This window comes from Octopus bimaculoides, chromosome 1 (genome assembly GCF_001194135.2).
Source record: "Octopus bimaculoides isolate UCB-OBI-ISO-001 chromosome 1, ASM119413v2, whole genome shotgun sequence".
NCBI classification, from domain to species: domain Eukaryota; kingdom Metazoa; phylum Mollusca; class Cephalopoda; order Octopoda; family Octopodidae; genus Octopus; species Octopus bimaculoides.
The window spans coordinates 57486035-57508220 of record NC_068981.1 but is presented as its reverse complement, the minus strand read 5'-3'; the positions used below and the strand labels follow the sequence as shown (position 1 = coordinate 57508220).

Genomic DNA, 22186 nt, shown 5'->3' with positions numbered 1-22186 from the left:
CTGTTGGACATCAAGCCACTTCTTGTTTCTTCAGATATTCAATGCTTATCTTAAGATTCTACTTGTACCAAGGAGTCATGATTTTTGTAATGTCATGAAGTTAATAGTTCTACTAGTTATAAAAATACCATGTGGTAATGTTTTCAGACTACCATCATCATTTTTGTTGTTATTTTGTGCTTCCTGTTTTATATCTTGTGCTAGGTCCAAACTATGGGTAAGACTTCACATGATTGACAGCTCTCTCAGTAGTATGTGGGTTGCAATCTTCTGAACTACATAAATGTTGATATTGCCTGGAATATGGTTGGTGAACTTTTCCATTCTTTTCTTCATGAGTCATAGAGCACTGGAATTATTTCAGTCTTGGTATTTCACCATGTCCTCTTGATTTTGATCTCCAGAGCTTTGTACTCAATAAGCTTTTCTGTGACTTTCACTCATTTCTTTCAAGAGGTATTACAATGTTGATAACTATACACCTCCCATCCTTTTGTCCCTGATAACAATGTCAGGTTTGTTGGCTTTTATCTCTTTGCCACTATGAATGAGCATGTTCTAGAGGATGATGAAATCATTGTTCTTAGTGACTATGTTTGGTTGCTGATTCTACCACTTCTTAGTTGTCTTGATCTTGTGACTCCTACATATTCTCCTGTGCAGATATGCTGCTGCCTTGTTATGTTTGTGGATGTATTCATTCTTCACTATTTCTAACCATCCAGAGACAATACAATTGATTGTTTCTTCATATTTTCTACAGATCCTGTTCTGTGGATCTGTTCCATCATTGATGATACAGTGATGATAAAATCTGGTTGTAAGATGCTGATCTTGTGCAGTGATTATCAGACTTTCTGTTTCTGCTTTCAGTCTGGTGCTTTTAAACCACTGGTATATCTTCAGTTGGTGTGTGTCTGAATCCTGCATCTATTTTGGGTATTTCCTGTGCATTCTCTTGTCCCTGCAGATTTTCTGCAGTTGAAACTGACGTTTGTGTTTGGCTTTCTGCTTCATTCATGTTACTTTGTTCTCTTTTAGTGGAGCTTCCGGAATATTAAACTCTTTATTGGACTGTACTACTTTTTCTTGATAGAGTAAATCTCATGTTTTAGGATTTAGAGGAGTGGAGGGGTGGGTTTTCTATCTTCTGTTTTTGTCAGGCGTGTCCAGCACTGTGGTTGTAGTCTTTAAGGTCAATTTGAGCTGAATTAGGTCTCACCATCCTAAAACACTTGGTAAGTACAGTTTTTCAGCATCTTTCTTGTCTTAGTGTTCAGTTAATAATATTAAAGCAATATGAATATAAGTATTGCTAGAGTGTTAATAACTTTAAATCTGTTAGCGACATTCAGTTCAGTTTTTAGTATCATACCGTAGTACTCTCTTGAGGTTGATCTTGAGGCCGTGGTAGAAGGTTCTGTGCAATGGGATTGAACCAAAAAACCACACTGTTGCAAAGTAAACGCCTTAATCATGATTTTTTTTTTTTTTTGTAATTCCTGGTTGGATTTTCTATTTTCCTTATAAAATTTATATTCATTTGTATTGCTCAAATGGTTTTATTAATTCTAAATATCTGAAACATTTAATGTAAACTTATATTTTCTATTTACCTTCAGATTAATGTCAAAATCTCTGATTATGGTATTTCCCAGTTGAATACATTCTATGGTCTTATAGCAAATGAAGGCACACCTGGTTATCAAGCACCAGAAGTAATCAAAAAGGAAAACTATTCCTTCCAAGTAAGGCTTTTTTATAAATATTTCATTTGAATGGTTTTGCAGAAATGGTAGAGAATAAAATTAAAAGTTCTTTTTAAAATTTAGAACCCAAGGGAGTTTTGGGGAAAATTTGACATTTTGGACTAAATTTCTGTGACAGAGTGATCAAGTAATGGACAACATAGACCTTACCTATATCCTCCTGTGTTCTTAGATTCTGGATTTCACCATTTCAGTATTTATTACTGTCTCCTGTATTCTTAGTTTAAACACCACAGGACTTGATAATTTTACATGTAATTGCTCTGGTACTGATGAAATATGTAATAGTGATGCATTGAGTGCAATTATATCTATCATAACCTGTCCTTGCAAATGTGTAACTTTATGCCAATGTAATAAATCAATGTTTTATTAATATCATATTAGTATCTATAAAGTCACAAGTGACCAATATAGCAAGGTGTTGGCTAACTTGTTTGCTGGTTTAATATTCTTTCACTGACACTACACTGTGTGCATAGCCAAGACATTGAGTTATTAGTTTATTACTCCAAAATATAAATAGCAACGTATGTTGGTACTGGCCATTGCTAAAACACATCAAAAACATTGTGTTATTGGACAATGGATGTTATTGTCTCAAGTCTTAGGATTCATAGTCTGATTACTTGGTTTTCATGGCATATAAGTGACTGAGATCATAACATTCCCCCTGAATAGAATGTCAGTCCATTACAAGGTTACTCATTTACAGTCAAGTAGAATGGAACAACATGAGATGAAGTATTTTGTTCAAGAACACAACACACCGCCCAGTCAGAGAATTGAAACCATGATCTGACAATCATGAGTGCAACACCTTAATCACTAGGCCACATGCCTTGTATTTTATTAACTTACATTGTTGTGCTGAACTCTTCCATTAGATCTGGAGGAATCCATTGTAAACTACTTTGGTACCCAGTTTCAGATCAGAATTTCCAATTGCCTTATGCAACCTTGTGATTGGATCCATATTCTGTTTCTTATTATGGACTTCATATTACCCAATGTCTAAATCTCAAAGTTTTCTACCTATTGAACTGTATTCTAGATGATATACTTTACTTGTCTTTGCATACAAACTTTGTTTCAGGCTGACATATTTTCATATGGTGTTTTGTTATACTCCCTCCTGTCTGGTGGAAAACATCCATATGGCCACCTCCTTCATCCTTCTGAAATGGAACAAGCAATTCTCAATGTAAGTTAACATCTGTTCCTTTTTCAAAAATGTGATTTATGGTTGACTAATCCTCTACATGTAGATGTTACCTAACATCTGTATTTGTCTATTGTTAGTTGTCTTATAGTAGTGACAGTAATATCAATAAAACATTGCAGATAGGAATTTATATATATATATTGTTATATAGGATTCATAAAGAATAAAGGCTTACTACATGTTGATGTGTCTCAATGAAGTGTAAAAAAATTTACTGTTGTTACCTTTTATCTTAAGGTCTATAATCATAAATTATTTCTTCCCCTTCTTTGTTGTCAGTTCTTGATTGTCAGTTTTTTAGCATGCCCACTTTATTCTTTTATATTGGTAATTTTGAATATAACTTCACTTCCTGGTAATCAATAGATTACTCAACAAGTCTCTGTTCAACTCTGTTTTAAATAATGCTTGATGACTATGAGAACTGCATAATGTATGATGTAATCCAAAATATTTATTATGCTTTATTATGCTTACATAAATAAGGATTCCTTGTGTAAAGAAACAACTATTTCAAAATTTAATATCCATTTGTTTGTTTTATATATATATATATATATATATATATATATATACATACATACATACATACATATATATATACAGATACACACTCTCAACGCACCCTGGTGTTACCCAGATGTTATGACCTCCAGCCACATTGTATCATTTGTTCCTTTCTTATGTGCAAAATCAACACATGAGGAGTATCAAGCAAACAACTCTTCTTTATAAACATGTTTTTTTGTTCATTTTCTGATGAGCAACACTGCAGTTTCCATCTACCAAATTCAGACACAAATCTATGGTTGGTATAGGGCTATAGTAGAAAACACCTGCCCAAAGTGCCGTACAGAGGGACTGAATGTGGAACCATGCAGTTGGGAAGCAAACTTTTCAACCATACAGTCATTCTTGCACATATTATGTGTGTGTGTTTACACTTGTTGTTAAATCAAGTATTGTGTCCTACTATGTCTCAAAGTTAGCAGTTCATCAAGCAGAGATCTATAAGATAAATGCTAGATTGAAATACGTACTGAGGTCAGTATGATCAATTAAATTTTTGAAGGTGATACCTTATCATGGTGGCAGTTGAAAGACTAAACCCAGTAAAATAACGTTTAAAGACTTATGACTTCAAATTTAAGTAATGGATTACTAACCACAAGACAATGAGTTCAAAACCAGTGACAGGTGCTGAGTGCAACTTTTGTTACTTCACTCACTTGTATGTGTGTGTGTGTGTGTGTGTGTGTACACAAGTATAGATGATTTTGCTATGTTTATTTTTATTTTTATTATCATCAGGGTGAGCGCATATCACTGATATTATGCAATAAATTTGGAAGCTGGCCTGATATGCTTGATCTTTTGAGTCAATGTCTCATGTATGTTCCAAATGACAGACCAACTGTAAGTATTTAAAGCAATTTTTTTCCTTATAAATATTTAATAATTTTTTTTTAATGTATCATGTTGCTAAAAAAGATATTCAAGCACTTTTATTGCTAATGGCTATGTTTTCACCATTTAATCTTTTAGCATTTAAAGTGGCCATATCCAGCCAAAATATTCCAGCTGTTCTATGTTCAAACTAACCAAATCTGACCTCTCACACCAACCTTACAATATCATTCTAAAAATTAACAATTATCTCATCAAAATCTCAAAGCTACAAAATAGTGCATGATTAATTTAAAGCAATGTGAATAAAAAAGCATTTCTTTTAATAGAATAATGGGAATGCCTGGGCAAAGTTCAGAGAGCTCATACCTCTGCTGGTAACAAAGGGCCTCTTGCTCAAAGTAAAAGGTAAACTGTATGATGCATGTGTGTGAACAGCCATGCTACACAGCAGTGAAACATGGGCTGTAACTGCTGAGGACATGCGAAAGCTTGCAAAAAATGAAGCTAGTATGCTCCGCTGGGTGTGTAATGTCAGTGTGCATACATGACAGAGTGTAAGCACCCTGAGAGAAAAGTTGGAGATAAGAAGCATCAGATGTGGTGTGCAAGAGAGACGACTGTGCTGGTATGATCATGTATTGTGTATGGATGAGGATAGCTGTGTGAAAAAATGTCATACCCTAACAGTAGAGGGAACCTATGGAAGAGGTAGACCCAGGAAGACCTCGAATGAGGTGGTAAAGCATGACTTTCAAACGATGGGCCTCATGGAGGCAATGACAAGCAACCAAGACATTTGGAAATATGCTGTGTATGAGAAGACCCGGCAAGCCAAGTGAGACCATAACCATGGCCTATGTTAGTGTAGCATATCCAGCCCATTGAAGAGTACCCTTCAATCAGTGGACAATAAACTGTGCTTGAGAAGACTTGTTGAATCAAGTGAGATCATTGTTGTGGCCGATGCCAGTACTGCCTGACTGGCACCTGTGCCGGTGGCATGTAAAAAGCACTATTTGAGCATGGTCGATGCCAGTGCCACCTGACTGGCCCTCATGCCAGTGGCATGTAAAAAGCACCCACTACACTCTCGGAGTGGTTGGTGTTAGGAAAGGCATCCAGCTGTTGAAACCTTGCCAGATCAGATTGGAGCCTGGTGCAGCCTTCTGACTTGCCAGTTATCAGTCAAACCATCCAACCTATGCCAGCATGGAAAGCGGACATTAAACAATGATGATGATGATGATGTTAAACGGTTAAAATAATTGTTAGTGTAACTGTGGTACTGTTGTATGTTCTTGGCAAACAGAACCCCGTATGTTCTGCTCTACTTAGAATTTATCTCTGAGGTAGGCTTGGACATTGATAACTTTCTATTAACTTTCCCCAGAAATTCTTTGATTCTATGACATACATCAGAAACTATGACAGAATACAGAAGACCTGAATCAGAAATAATTAGGTCAATAATGAGAATATTAGACCTCACAAAAGATATGAGGCAACATTGAAATGTATGGAAAACTGCAGATATAAAACTGAGAGAAGGTTAATGGTTGTGGAAGTGGAAGTGGTAGTGGTGGTGGTGGTGGTGGTGGGAGCAATTATGAGAAGGAACAATGATGGTTACCAGTCATTTATTGTGGCTGTAAACTCTCAATAAACCAAGTCCTTGGCTTGTTTCCAGTTCTCAGTTGGGACCATTCCACTTCACTAATACAGTACCACCTGCAGCCTTTTAAAGAAATGATAATCATTTCTCTTGTTCTTAGAGCCTCAAGTTCAGGTTTCTTTCCTAGATCAGAAATCTTTGTTGTTTGAAGTTTATTTACAGTGTTTACAATGTAAACTATGCATTAGATATAAACATATGTGTGATTTTTACCCAGACTCTTAAACTTACCTACACAGATGGTAAATATTATACATTAGATGTTATATGTAATTAAAGACATTTGTTAATAATCCTGATTTATGTATTCTGTAAATTATTTACCATGAAGCATTTTCTTCATTCAACTTAAATTTTAATTTCTGTTTGTTTATGATATTTCAAACCTTTTCATATTCTATAAACATATTTCAGTCTAAAGAGTTATGCACATGCTTGAGAAACCCAGAAATGTTGTGTTTGAAAGATATAAAACCTGTGTCAAAGTCCTTTCCACCAGCTTGCATGACTTTTCAAGTAAGTTTTTTTATGGTAATACTTTGTTCAAAAGTAATTAGTATATTTGATATAATTGGCACAAGCGTGGCATAGGTGCAGGCATGGTATAGTCACAGACATGACATAGGTGAAGTACAAAAAAATGTTGTGAGGTGGATGTTCTTTTTGGAACCTGCCAAGGTCAACCATTCAAGAAGAGGTTAATTTTTCATACCAATATTAGCAGTGCATTGTATCCATAGACAAGACAGTTAATTTAATTCAATCAGCGCAGTGTATTACTGGTAAATTAATACCAACTCAGGAGGGATGAAAAGTAAAGTTAAATACATAGGGATTCGAAATCAGAATCAAAAGAGATTCAACTAATTACTGTAAATTATTTAGTTTGACTATCTCCAACTACTTTATTTCTAATTGTTCCTTTTTATTGCTCTAAATTTCTTTTTTTGATTAAGTAATGTAAGTTTTGATATAATATCATCACTTTTTTTTTTCTATATTCAGAAAAATAACACAGAGGAAAATGAGCTGTGGCTGACCTGTGATTCAGAAACAAAAATGGAGCTCTCTTGGCTTGAACTTAACAATACAGCAGTGAACCTCCAGGTTTGTTTCCTTCACACCTAAAAGCCTTTCATTTCAAATTTAAATTTCTATTTTTACTTTTTCAGAATTATCATTTTCTCTTCTGTTCATTTCTTCATCCATTCTACATCCAAGTTTTTTTTTTTTTTGTTAGCATAGGTTAAACAAATTCATATTACTAAAGTATTGTTTTACTGCCAGATGCCATTCCTGCTGTTAATCTTTGCTTGTTTTTCAAGTGAGGAGTTTTCATTCCACTCATTTTCGAAAGTGGACGATTTTATCAACAGGAATGTCAGCAATCATCACTGTTTGTAGTTCAGAGCTTTTTCATGTAAATATATAAGCATTCATACAGATGTGCATATGCACTGTGTATGAAGATTACATTAAATGTATAAATAAAGATTTCAATTTTAAGTCGCCTCCTTAGTTTATAATATTTTTATTCCATTATTAGTTTCAGCCATTGGATTGTGGCCATGTTGTTAATATATGCTTTTTGACATAACATCAGTTTTACACTGGTAAGCATAAACAAAGGCACACACTTATACAAACACACATATATATATATACAGGATGTGGTGAATAAATTGTTGTTTAAATTACGCAAAAATGAAAATATCACTGACATCTCATTTTAACAGATATATTTACCAAAATTACATAAAAATATCTTGAAATACTAAAGAGCAAATTTATCCAATAAAATTGTCATTGGCTTCAACCATGGCCTCCAGATGACTTCAGAATCTCCTGCAACTCTTCTGGACGGTCTTCTTGTTTAATCCTTGCCTTCAGTTCATCTTTGGTGTTACAAGGTGTTTTGTTGGTCTCTTGCTCAGCTACACCCCAGACATGATAATCAAGCAGTCTAAGGACTTAGGTGGCCAGATGTTAGGGGTGATGTAGTGGCAAAAATTGTCTGACAGTCATGACTGGATTCTCCTGCTTGTGTGGCATGGTGCAGAGTCCTGTTGCCAGACATAGGGTCTTCCAGCAGCCACCCTCTTCATCCAGGGCAGCACTATCTCCTCCATGCACCTGATGTAGGCCTCTGTGTTGAGTCTGAGGCCATGTGGGAAGATGAATGGAGACATAACATCACCATTACTAGTGATCACTCCAAACACCATGATATTGACTGGATGTTTGATTTTTATCACTCTCAGTACATGTTTTGGGGACATGGCAAGCCAACGGTTGTTCTGTGTGTTCACCATCTGATCCTGGCAGGAATTTTTGTCATCTGAGAAAAACCAAAGCATGTTCTGTTGGAGGGGATGCTTGAGTATGTTCAAAAGCTTCATAATGCAGTCTTTCCTCTTGCCCTTGATGGCTTGGGATAAAAATTAGCCCTTTCTCATCTTTTATGAGGAATACCAAATGTCTTCATGCACTACCTGCCTGATGAGAAACTCAGACACTCCCATGTCCCTGGCAATGAACCTGGTTGACTTGGAGGGATCATTGTCAATCATGGCCTGGATCTCACCAACAAATTCAGGAGTTCTTATCAGAATGATCAGAGTGAGTTTTCTGAACTGCCATACCTTCAAAATCATCATTACCTTCGTAATCACCATTAGACTCATCCAGCTCTTTCCGAATCCTCTGCACTATCTTCAGATTGACACCCAAACACTCTGAAATGTTTGTATTGGACCTTTCGGCATGAATGCCAAGCAGTACATTTCGTTTCCAAATTTCTGGCAGACTTAATTGCATCATGGTGCTGTTTTTCTCACAGATGGTGCCCAACTGACCCTACCATACTGTGTAGTCAACAAAATCAAAAACAAACAACATGCATGCATGAAATTAAAAATATAAAATGCCGACAATTTACCCATCACACAATGTATTTATATATATGTTTGTGCATAAATACACACATGTGAGCACATGTGTACATCACACACACACATACACGATTAGCTTGTGTACAATTCCATCTACCAAATTTCACTGGCAGATATAGAAGGCCCAAGATACTGCACCATAGCATAAAGCTCAAAACCACATGGTTTGATATGATCCCCTCAACCACATGAGTTTATGCAACCAATTTACATAAAAAAAAACATTTTTGCTCAACTTAAAAATATTTCAGGTGACAAAAACAGTAGAGCACCAGACTAAAATTTTTACAATAGTTATTTATTTTTTTAATTTTCCAAGTTCAAATATTAACTTTGTTTCTTTGCCTTTTATTCTAAAATTGATGAAATAAGTATCAGCCATGCACTGAGCTAACTCAATTACAATACTCCCACTATAAAGTATTGCTCTTCTGTGTTTAATCAAATGATACCAAGAATGGACTATAGTTGAATAAGAAGTAACTTTCTAGCAAATATGTAGTCTTTGAGATAGTTTCAATCACAATTTGAAGCTTATTTGTTTTGTTGTACCTCTAATACTCTTGCTAAAGGACAAACACATTCTATATATTTCTTCCATATGAATCTTAACCTCATTCTTAATTAAGAAGTTGATATCGGGAAGGCTTGATTACATGTAGTAATTCTATACATTAGTGGTGAGCTCCCAGCCAGCTAGGTCTCTGATGCAAGCTTCATTTCCATTTAACTCACTTCAAAGCCGTAATTTTCAGCCATATCCAACAGCCTAGAAAAGATTGGGCTTTATCAAACTAATTTGGCTTCAGCATACTACAAAAAGATGAATTTCAGTTCTGTTTCAGTATTACTTCACATAGATTGTCAATTTTTCATTTGGTTCTTTTCACATGAGCATTAATAGAAAGATATCTTGTTATTGAGTCTTTGACATGGCTACTTTTTGACTAAAACAATACCCTGTTTTTCTTTGGCATTTGAAATGTTGAATATATGAAACAAACCGAATAAGGTAAAAAAAAAATGTTTGTCTCAAACACTTGAAATGAACTTATTAAAGAAATATATCTTAACAGTGCCACATGTTTGCCTTGCATAAATATATCAAACAAAATTAAAATAAATGAATGTAAACAGTTACTGAAAATAACCCATGAAAAGGTGTCAGTTTGTGGGGCAGGGTGGGGTGAGGTGGCTAATACTGAAATAGCATCTGAAACTTTGTCAATAGTGACTTGTTTTCATTTCATTTACACTGTAGACTTAACATACTGTTTTATTAACACCAAAATCTGAACCTTCATTACCTTTAGTGGAACTCACACTGTTGTATTTGGACCAAACCTCCATAACCTTTCCCTTCCTCCAGACATTAACTTGCAGCTATTCAGGCTGAGTATCAACCAACTTCATTTCACTCATTTGGGAAATTCTACACAGGTCTGGGTACTACCTCCTTTTTTAATGACTAACAATATTTTTTTTTTAAATATGATTTACTCAAATACTAGCAATTCTATGTGAATGATTTCTTTAATAGTTTCTTTTTTTTTTTCCTTTTTCTCTTAAGGGTTTTATTGTTAACATACAGACACCTCTCTGTCTGCATACAGCTAAACATGTGATATTGTTGGGATGTATCAATGGAAGTATAGCAGTATTTGATGCAGAGAAGAAAATCCTCTTACATAGCAGTGTGCAATTACTCGACTCAGTTCTCTGTATCTGCAGCTACAGGCGGTGAGACAAATTATATATCACTATGCTGTTGTTTCTTAGCTCTAATTCACCATATCCTATGTCAGGAGAATTTCAGCCGTAACCAACCTGTATTTTTTGTTTATGTTTATGGTTATCTAGAACTACATTATTAATGTGTTCTTTTGGCTTTTAAGATAATTTGAGAGAGATTTGATTGATATTTCTAAAGGACCAAATAGCTGCATAAAGGCTCTCTTGCAGATTAGATTATCATTATATTCTTTTGTAAAAGGACTTTCTTTGCCCCATTTTAATTTCTTGTGAAAATTAACAATAAAAAATTTCATCATAATAGGATTATTGGAGCCATAAAAATATATTATATCAACATTTTTCTTCACTATTATTTTGTAACAATAAAATATATCTAACAGCCAATAATGCATATTAATATAGAAAAAAAAATAAAGTAAGAGGTGCAGCCATGGTTGTTTGGTAAACAAGTTTGCTTCCTAACCATATGATTTTGGGTTTAGTCCCAGTGTGAAGCACCTTAAGTAGACCCAGGAAGATGTGGAACAAAGTAGTGAAATATGACCTTCAGATGTTGTGTCTCATGGATTCAATGGCAAGTAACTGAGACTTCTGATAAATGGCTGTGCTGGAATAGACATGTCAAGCTAAATGAAATCATAGTCATGGCCAGTGCCAGTGACACATGAAAGGCACTTGGGCGAGTGACATGTAAAAGGCACCCATGCCAGTGACACGTAAAAGACACTCAGTGCACTCTTGGAGTGGTTGGCATTAAGAAGGGCATCCAGCTGTGGAAACCAAATCAAAACAGACTAGAGACTGGTGCAGCTCTCTGGCTTATCAACACCAGTCAAACCATTTTACCCATGCTAGCATCAAAAACAGACATTAAATGATGATGATGTTATATATATAATTCTCTTCCTGACAACCTCTTATACAACCCCAAAACAGCTGGACAATCACACCTCAGCATGCCAAATGAAAAATGATTATTATGGGTGTTTTCTGAAGACTTGAAGACAACAGTAATAGCAATATAAAGTGCAGCTTTTGTTGGACTCATGACTGCTACATCACATCACACTTTTGAATATTGATGGGATATTCTCATCAAAACTTCCACCAGATGCAAACATAACAGCCCACATAGTTGTTTGGGACAGACAAGGAAAACTTCTTAAAGGTCAGCTTCTCTGCTGATGTGAATATCTCCTAACTATGAACAGTTACTTTGAAACCTTCAGCTATACCCAGATTATAAATTTGTATTTATGCCAATAATAATTGGTGTGCCTTGTTTTGTTAGTAATTGTGTTTTTGCCAGTCTAGAAAAGCTTGGGTTTCCAGAAAAAGAAATCAACCACCTAACATGGACATTATAAATACTATCTGTAAGTGGAGCAATAAAAATATGCAAGACTTTTTTTGTGTTCAACATGTGATGTTGTTTTTGTTATCTACATTCTAACAATGGAACTTTGTATCTTTGATAGAAACCAGGCCCTTCCTTACAGAAAAATTTCAGATAATTAAAAATAGAAGACAGCATGCATATACATACATACATGCACATACAATGGAATTCTTTCAGTTTCCATCTACTAAATTCACTCACAAGGTTTTGATTGACCTGAGAGCTATAGTAGAAGACACTTGTCCTAGGTATCATGCACTAGGACTCAATTTGAAACTACATAATTGCAAAGTAAACTTCTTAACTACACAACCATGACTCTTAAAATTTATATTGGAAGAAATAAAGTTACATTAAAATTCATATCTCTGTTATTTATTTGTGCCTCTTATTTTTCTTTCTTAGGTTTGACTTTACTGAATTTATCTTGGCTGGAACTGCAAATGGCTATGTTGCTGTTTTTAAGCTAGATTCTCTGATTGAGGTAAGTGTATTTGGATTTTGGATTCCAAAAAGCAACTTTTTCTAGGATGTAAAATATTAGAGTTCAAAATCTTTTATATAACTTTTTAAAATGATTTTCTGTAATCTCTTTAATTGAATTGTTCATCAAATTTAGAATTTTAGATATTTTATACATTTCTTAAGATTAAACATTTCAAATTTGAAGTGATAATTTTAACTATTAGTTATTAAATCAGAATATGTTAATAGCACAATGTGGCAGTTGAGCAAGACTTGATTTCATGTTTTTTTAAAGTACTCTTTCAATGACTGGTATTGTAGTTTTCTTATGTTTTACAATTTTAAATCTTTCCAGAAAGGTAACAATTCTCCAATATATCTTCATTCTTTTGGATTGAATGAACCTGTGCTGTGTATTCAACAACATGGTGATTCAATTTATGCAAGCTGTGGGATATTTGTCTACAAATTGCATTTCTCATCTTCAGAGTTTGATTCAGAAATCTACGATAGAGATGACTGCTTCTGTTTCACTGCAAGGAAAATGAAGAGAAAATATGATGGCTCTTGGTAATGTTCTTATCTTTTATGGAAAAGAGAATCAAGGGATAAACTAATGAAATACAGGATTTAACTTTTGGTTCTCTGGTCAGGCATATGTTTACGCTTGACTGTGATTAACATACTACTGAATTAAGGTTAGTTAGTTAAGGTTGGTGTCAAGGTAGTAGCTGGGTGGGGTGGCCAGAAGAGGCTCCTGTATTGACAGCTCAATATTGAAAAGTGAAAGACAGATTATATGAGACATCTGTAGGAAGTGTTCTACTGTACAGCTGGAAAACATATTGTAAATGTAGAGAATCTGAAGCAGAAGGAAATAATGTGTTCCATATGCATTATGTTAATTTATGGGAGAAATTTAGTGCTAATGAGTTGATGTGGCCATTAAATATAAAAATCACTGGACAGTGAATATGATTGATTATACATAACAATAAATGTGGCATGCTGAGTAAAAGGATGTTGAAATTCGTTATGGAATGAAAGAAATTGACTAAGAAAGACATGAAGAAAATGTAGCTAATTTGGACTTGAAAATATTAACTCATGTTCATAATATTTCAAATGATCAGGATGCATAGAAAGGTTCTGTTTTGTAGATTGTCCTAGAAATAGATTGTCCACAGAAATAACCTGATATTAAAATAAAATATAAAATTAAGAAATATTATGGATATTGATAATTAATTAATAGATCATCATCGTCATTTAATGTCCATTTTCCATGCTGGCATGAGTTGGATGGTTTGACTGAGGGCTGGCAAGCCAGCAGGCTGCACCAGGTTCCAATTTGATCTGGTAAAGTTTCTATAGCTGGATGCCCTTCCTAATGCCAACCACTCCAAGAGTGTAGTGGGTGCTTTCTATGTGCCACCGGCACGAGGGCCAGTCAGGCGATACTGGCATCAACCACGCTTGAATGGTGCTTTTTATATGCCACCAGCATGGGAGCCAGTCAGGTAGCACTGGCAACGACCATGCTTCAATGGTGCTTTTTACATGCCACTGGCACGGGACCAGTTAGGTGGCACTGGCATCGACCATGCTCAAATGGTGCTTTTTGCATCCCACCAGCATGGGTGCCAATCAGGCGGTACTGGCATCAGCCATGACAGTGACTTCACTTGACTCAACAGGTCTTCGCAAGCGCAGTTTATTGCCCAATGACTGAAAAGTATTCTTAAATGGGCCGGTTATGCTGCACTGGCATAGGCCATGGTTATGGTCTCACTTGGCTTGCTAGGTCTTCTCAAGCACAGCATATCTCCAAAGGTCTCAGTCACTTGTTATCACCTCCGTGAAGCCCAACATTTGAAGGTCATGCTTCACCACCTCATCCCAGTTCTTCTTGGGTCTACCTCTTCCACAGGTTCCTTCTACTACTAGGGTGTGATATAAGGAATATAGCTTTGTTGTTTGCAAATGTATTTGTTGTTAATATTTGTTTACTCATAGGCGGTAAGCTAGTAGAATCATTAGAATGCCAAGCAAAATGCTTAGCAGCATTTTGTCTGTCTTTACATTCTGAGTTCAAACACCACCAGGGTCAACTTTGTGTTTCATCCTTTTGGGGTTAATAAAATAAGCGCCAGTTGAATACTGGGGATCAGTGTAATCGACTTAGCCCCTCCCCTGAAATTGCTGGCCTTGTGCCTAAATCTGTTATCAATATTTATATTTACTCCTGATATTCTTCCTTAATTGCTAATGTGTCATTTTATACATGTATTTCTTTTCAATAATTGTTCTTTTTATTGTTAGTTAATTATAAAATGGTATACATATTAGATATTAATATTGTTAATATGCCAGGCAAAATGCTTTGTGGCATTTTGCCTTTCTTTACATTCTGAGTTCAAATTCCGTCAAGGTCATCTTTGCCTTTCATCCTTTTGGGATTAATAAAATAAATACCAGTTGAAAACTGGTGTCGATGTAATCAACTTACCCACTCCCCCCAAGCTTGCTGGCCTTGTGCTAACATGTGAAACCAATATATTTCTTTATTTAAAAAATGATTTTTTCTTTAATTTCATTTTTTTCCAGCTTGTCCATCATTGATGAGAATACTCAAATGATAAATAAAATGATGTTTCATGACAAAATGATGTACATAACTCACCGAAGTAGCAGTACAGTAGAAATGTGGGATATATCTAAAGAATGTCTAAGAAATTGTGTAAACATCATTCACTTCCTTGAGTAAGTTTATATTATTCAGGGTTTATGTTCCATGAATGCCTAAGAACTGCTGATATAACAATAAGTGATTTTTAACTAAGAATAAAGTACATTTTATGATCATTATATAGTCTTGGATATTTTCCAAATCCTTAGTCATTATGTAATCAACTACTTGTTGACAGGAATGAATAATATAAAGAAATTCTAATAATTACTTGAAGCTGATATTGTTTTTTTTTGTTTTTGTTTTTAAAAAAATTTTTTTTTTTTATCTGTGATCAACAGAACCAATTTCTGAAACTTCTGTGATCAGAAGTATCTATCAATGTATGATCAATCTTATTGACTTCAAGTGACAAGAAAGCTGGTGTTATGACATGGATGTCATTTTCAAAGACATTAGCAAGATAAGTGAAGTGTTAGCTGCCAGGAATTGAACCAGAGTAACCAACTTTGTTTACAGAAATAATACCACCTTGGCTCTGGCACTAACTGGTTTTAAAATGTATCAAGTTTAGAGAAACAGTAATTGGGACATAATATGATGAAGAAGCTAACCTTATCAAACTGTCTACAATAAAAATATGATAAGCATTACTGCAAAAATCATCTCATATTAATTTGTACAGATATACTTGACTCTAGCTTATACCCTATGGGTGTAGTGGGAGGAGGTTGGCTTAGCTGCAAGTCAAATACATATGACTAGTAGAAGTAGTACCCAAAAGAGCTAGAAAAGGATAAGAACAGTTTGATCAAAATTTCAAAATTTGTCTAGACACATTTCTATAAAGACTAAAAATTATGATAATGCTCCAGTATGTAAAACTTTAAGGAAAAGACCAAGTTCATAGATATTAAGCTACAAATGGGAAGAGCTTTATTTAGAAGATAACTAGGTCAATGTTTACAATATTACCTGGAAACGAAATTTTAAAAAATCTTTTACATACCTCTTAAAAATCACTGGATATATTAATCCCTGATTGCAGATTGTGGCATATTAGGTCACTGTAAATCATTCATCAAAAATAAAAAACATTTTCCTATAATTCTATGTAATATGTAGCTGTGCAGGTTGACTCACATATTACTATGTAATATGTAACGCTGCTACAAGTGCAACAACTTATTTCCTTCCTCATTAATTATGAGACTTACAGCTAATTAAAATATAATTCTACTGTTACAGCACTGAAACAAATATGTCCAGAATAACAGCAACTTGTTTTCATGCAGCAACTAAAATACTTTGGATTGGTACTGGAGGAGGTCATCTTGTTTTGCTGGACTGCTACAGTCTTCAACCACTAATGACATTACACCGACACATTGGTCCAATTCGATCTCTCCTCTCATTATCAGACAAAGGTAATTCATCAGGTGAATATAGTAATGTGAAATTGGAGATTAACAGTGTTTGACCTTTTAGCATTCAGATTATTCTGTCAAATGTAATAATACTTATTTATTCATCATCATTTAACGTCTGTTCTCTATGCTGGCATGGGCTGGACGATTTGACTGGACTGGCATGCTGGAAGGCTGCACCAGACTCCAGTCTGATTTGGCATGGTTTTCTATGGCTTGATGCCCTTCCTAATGCCAACCACTCTGAGAGTGCTTTTACATGCCACTGACACGGGTGCCATTTGTATGACACCGAGGTGCGTTTACATACCACCAGCATGGGTGCCAATTTGCATGACACTGGAATCTGCCACAACTGAGATTTTGCTCAGCTTGGTGGGTCTTCTTCTCAAGCACAACATAATGCCAAAGGTCTTGGTCATTGCCTCTGTGAGGCCCAACACTCAAAAGGAACTCAGCCACTTTGCCTCCGTGAGGTCCAATGCTTGCAAGGAACTCAGCCATCTTGCCTCTGTAAGGCCCAACACTAGAAAAGTACTCAGCCACTTTGCCACTGTGAGGCTCAACGCTTGAAAGGAACTCAGCCACTTTGCTTCTGTGCGGTCCAATGTTCAAAAGATGTTCTTTACGTGCCACCAGCACGGGTGCACTTGGCTTGATGGGTCCTGTCAAGCACAGCACATCGCCAAAGGTCTCCATCCACCTTTATGAACACTGATTGGTTCCAGTACAGGCTCTTCAGGACTTGGAGGTCTTTCTCATGAATATCAAGGTTACTGAGTTCTTCAAATAATGTCATGTCTTACTTTGTTGAAGGCCTTTCTGTAATCTATGAAACACATGAAGACATTTTTTTGTATCTCCACCACCCACTCTGAGTTCCTTCGCAATACAAAAATATTCCTAGTGCCAGCATCCTTTACAAAGTCAGATTGTTCAATTCCAATCTCTGGTGTTATTTTGATTCTTGCCCACAGCAGTAAAATTCTCATGAACAATCATGGATAGTTACAGTTTAATGCTGGACAGTAACAGCATAATGGGGGTTTGTCAACCTAATGAGGATGGCTTCTCACCTGGGAATAATTATTCATATAAAAATTGTACACACCCTATATAATGCATAATAAAAGATAAATATTTATATCTATATACAGGTACTGGCTCATCTTCCCAAATCATTTGTGGAAGTTATGGATTTCGTCCTCAACTTGGCTTAAATAGAAAAGGTAAACTATGTTTAAATCATTTTTTAAAATAAATTAATCTAGGGAAGAAAGGCAATGCTCATAATATTTACAAGCACTCCCAACTTGATGTATGTATGTATGTATGTATGTATGTACATACATATGTATGTACACATGTATGTATGCACATTTGTTTGTACGTACATATGTATGGACAACAAGGAATGTTCATTAAAGATTTCCCCTGACCTAATTCCCAAGTACTGGGATAAATGAAACTTGGCATAATTATTAGTCCTTTTCTACGTAACCACCACCAATGGTGACACACTTCTGCTATCGCTTTATGCAGCTGTTAAGACCTTGTCTATAGAAGTTGGTAGGTTGTATCTGGAGCCAAGACTTTACCTCAGAAATAAGTTCATCATCTGAAAAGTGCTTCCCCTTCAAAAAAGACTTCATGGTAGGAAAGAGGTGGAAGTCAGATGGTGCAAGGTCGGGAGAGTAAGGCAGATGAGGCAGGATTTCATAACCGCAGGAGTGTGCTTTCATATATATATATGAACTTTGTGTGTATCTCCCTCTGTTTGTTTCTCTCTCTCCTCTCCCCCTCTCTCTCACTACATATATATATATATATATTAGTTTTTCATTTTACATTATTTAGCAGATCTGTTTGGTTGCATCAGTTTTTGGGATGCTGATTTTCCAAATCAGCTCCCAAATTATGTGGAAAACTTGAAGAAAAGGGCAGAACTTGTAGAGCAAATGGCACAACAACAGTCTCATATGAATTTCTGAAAATGTAAATTAATCTTTTAACTGGAAAGAAATCAGAATCTCTTCGTGCAAATTGACAGAACCGGAATCACTACAGCAGCAGATGAACTAAATACTATTTGTCTACTGAAGTTGATGCTATCAACTATACCATCCCTCCAGATGTGTAACCTTGTAGGTATAGCAGAAATCATTATTAAAGGAAAGAGAGCTGGATGTCAGAAATGAAAAGAGCAAATAATCGTGAAATCCTTCTATTTATATTTATATAACTTATATTAATATGCTTTTTATATTGTAATATATACAGCATGTATATATGTATATATCTATCTATCTATTTATATACATACATTGGCGTTAGGAAGGGCATCCAGCTGTAGAAACTCTGCCAAATCAGACTGGAGCCTGGTGTTGCCATCCGGTTTCACCAGTCCTCAGTCAAATCGTCCAACCCATGCTAGCATGGAAAGCGGACGTTAAACGATGATGATGATGATGATGATATATATATATATATATATATATATATATATATATATATATATATCAGGGACGTGCTGCTTGGGTAGGCAAGGTAGGCAGTGCTTACTCTGAATAAAATACATCGATAGTAACATTTTCCTATTATGGCAAAATATGCACCTAATTCAAAAAAATTATGAAGATTACTCTGATTACTATGCATAAAATGCAAAATATCTTATTTTTTTGTAGATTAGGCAGGCATAATTCACCCCTGCCTTTCAATTTCAGTATTAAAACTATGTATAGTACTGCTGTACTACACGTGCTGTGTACATTCCTACAACAACGTTTTCTTTACACACTATAAAGGCAAAAAGGCCTGTGTTTTGCTTATGTTTTTGTGTGTTTTACTACATAAACGTCACCAACTGCTTACCCTGAGTTATTACTGACGGCACGTGCCTGATATATACATACACACACACACACACACACACACACACACACATACATGTATATATAGCCCAGTGACAAGGCTTTTGCACTCGCAATCATAAGATTACAGTTTCAATCCTAGACCAGCAGCACATTGTATTCTTGAACCAAAAACTGCATTTCACATTGCTTCAGTCTGCTCAGTCGTAAAAATGGGTAAACCTGCAACAGACTGGAGTCCCATTTAGTGGGAATGTTGGCCTGCCTATCTAGCCAACAGACAGGCATCATTTGAAAACTATAACAATGCAAGGAAGGGCATTGTGACCAGCAATGTGTAACCACATCTGACAATCTGGTCTTTCTACATATAATTATATATATATATATATATATATATATATATATATATATATATATATATATATATAATTATTAAATATATAGGGATCAGCATGAGATTGCTTCACCAACATACTGAAAATTTAGAAATAGCAGTCAAAGAACTACTAATTCTAAACTACAATTTTTTCTCTAACGGATGATGAAGCAATCTCATGCTGATCCCTATATATTTATAATTATAAATGTTTTTACCGATAAAGGTTTTTTTGCATACTGAACTACTTGGCAAAATTGTTAATTATTAATTTTATTAACTAATTAGCAATTCCCTGCCCTATATCTGTATTTACATATATATATATATATGTATGCATTAGTATCCGAACAATCAGGAGTGTTTTTCTCACTCCTGTGAAACTTTTGGCAGGATATCACTTGAAACATTTCTGGTTGAACAACTTTTATCAAAATATGTTCATGAAACCAGTAGTCTCAGCATTTTGACTTACATTCTATTAATATATGTACATGTTTGTAAGTACACAACAATATTCTATTTTTTGTCAATAATTTATAATAAACTATAAAAGGCTTTTGTAAATGTGATGTTTTATAAATAATAGAAAACTACTTGTCTTTGTGTTGTATTTTATATGATTTGATTTGTGAGTGTGTGTTAAAGTTTAAGCAATTATATAATGAGTCATTTTAGAACACAAAATCTCTTATCTTTTATCATAAGTCATTGGACTATGGTCATACTGGGGTACCACCTTGAAGAGTTTAGTCCAAGAAATTCACTCCAGTATTCATTTTTTTTTTTATGTCTGGTACTTTCTATATTGGTCTCATTTGTCAAACTGCTAAGTTACAGGGATGTAAATTAACCTACACCAGTTATGAAGCAGAGGGACAAATACAAAAGCATGCACATCTATATCTATAAATCTATTTATCTGTGCTGATGCCACATAAAAGCACCCAGTACAACCTGTAAAGTGGTTGGTATTAGGAAGGGCATCCAGCTGTAGAAACCATGCCAAAGCAGACAACTGGAACCTGAACAGCTCTCTGGCTTGCCAGCTCCTGTCAAACTGTTCACCTCATGTGAGCATGGATGACAGAGATTAAATAATAATAATGATGATGATGATATGATAGGCTTCTTTCAGTTTCAGTCAACCAAATTCAGTCACAAGGCTTTGGTCAACTTGGGACTATTAGTAAAAGACATTTGTCAAAGGTACTGTGCAGTGGCAGTGGACTCAAAATCACATGGTTGCAAAGTGAGCTCCTTAGGCACACAGTAATAGCTGCACTTACATTCACTTTTAATTTAATTCTCAAAATGTCACAATTTCTATTGCACAATTGTAACCTGTTACACATCTGTAATACAATTCCAGTACAATCAACAGTGAATGTAACAGATTGTTTGTTGTTAAAAGATTAATATGGTCCTTCCACAATATAATTGCTGTTTCAGTGTTTTTTTTTTCCATTGATATGTTGTACATAATTATTGTAAGTGGATTATAATGTTTTGCATCTTAAAATTGCAGTTTAAACATTATACACATTGATTTGAGGTAAAAATAACAACCAGGCCACTGAGGCCCAGCCAGTGAGTTTGTTGCTGTTTTCTTGTTCTTAAGTTGGTCTTTTTAATGAATGATTTCATTCATATAAAAATTTTGACAGTTAACTACATTTCAACTGGCATAGTTATCTAAAATTTCAACAATCATTTAAATAAATCTAAGTTGTAAATCATTATTCTATATACTTGCAGTACAAAATCTATAGGAATCTCTAAATGAATCAAAGACTTTTTTTGAACTCTTATAAGATGACTGGATTGAAGAAATGGCTGATTTCTTCAATAATATACATACATACATATATATATATACATTTATATATACATACATATATATATGTATATATATATATACACACACATATATATACATATATATACGTATATATATATATACACATATATATACATACATATATATATGTATGTGTATATATATATATACATATCTACGTATATATATGTGTATATACATATATACTTATATATATATATATATGTATATATACATATACATATATACTTATATATATATATGTATATATACATATATACTTATATATATATATATATGTATATATACATATATACTTATATATACGTATA

General features: G+C 34.6%; 1 protein-coding gene across 2 annotated transcripts in view; it reads left to right on the top strand.

Annotated features, from left to right (window-relative positions):
- The window catches only part of LOC106869154 (leucine-rich repeat serine/threonine-protein kinase 2), a 132225-nt gene extending 111615 nt beyond the window's left edge, over nucleotides 1-20610 (top strand). The window contains exons 56-67 of one of the 2 annotated variants that reach the window (XM_014914759.2): nucleotides 1623-1748; nucleotides 2866-2973; nucleotides 4306-4410; nucleotides 6491-6592; nucleotides 7082-7183; nucleotides 10598-10767; nucleotides 12587-12665; nucleotides 13002-13216; nucleotides 15254-15409; nucleotides 16584-16774; nucleotides 17920-17991; nucleotides 18620-20610. In XM_014914759.2, the coding sequence (XP_014770245.1) occupies nucleotides 1623-1748; nucleotides 2866-2973; nucleotides 4306-4410; nucleotides 6491-6592; nucleotides 7082-7183; nucleotides 10598-10767; nucleotides 12587-12665; nucleotides 13002-13216; nucleotides 15254-15409; nucleotides 16584-16774; nucleotides 17920-17991; nucleotides 18620-18753 (1560 nt within the window). In that variant the 3' untranslated portion in view covers nucleotides 18754-20610. The remainder of the gene's footprint in view (nucleotides 1-1622; nucleotides 1749-2865; nucleotides 2974-4305; nucleotides 4411-6490; nucleotides 6593-7081; nucleotides 7184-10597; nucleotides 10768-12586; nucleotides 12666-13001; nucleotides 13217-15253; nucleotides 15410-16583; nucleotides 16775-17919; nucleotides 17992-18619) is intronic. The other variant, XM_014914760.2, reaches the window with a different exon arrangement.
- The last annotated feature ends 1576 nt before the right edge of the window (nucleotides 20611-22186 follow it).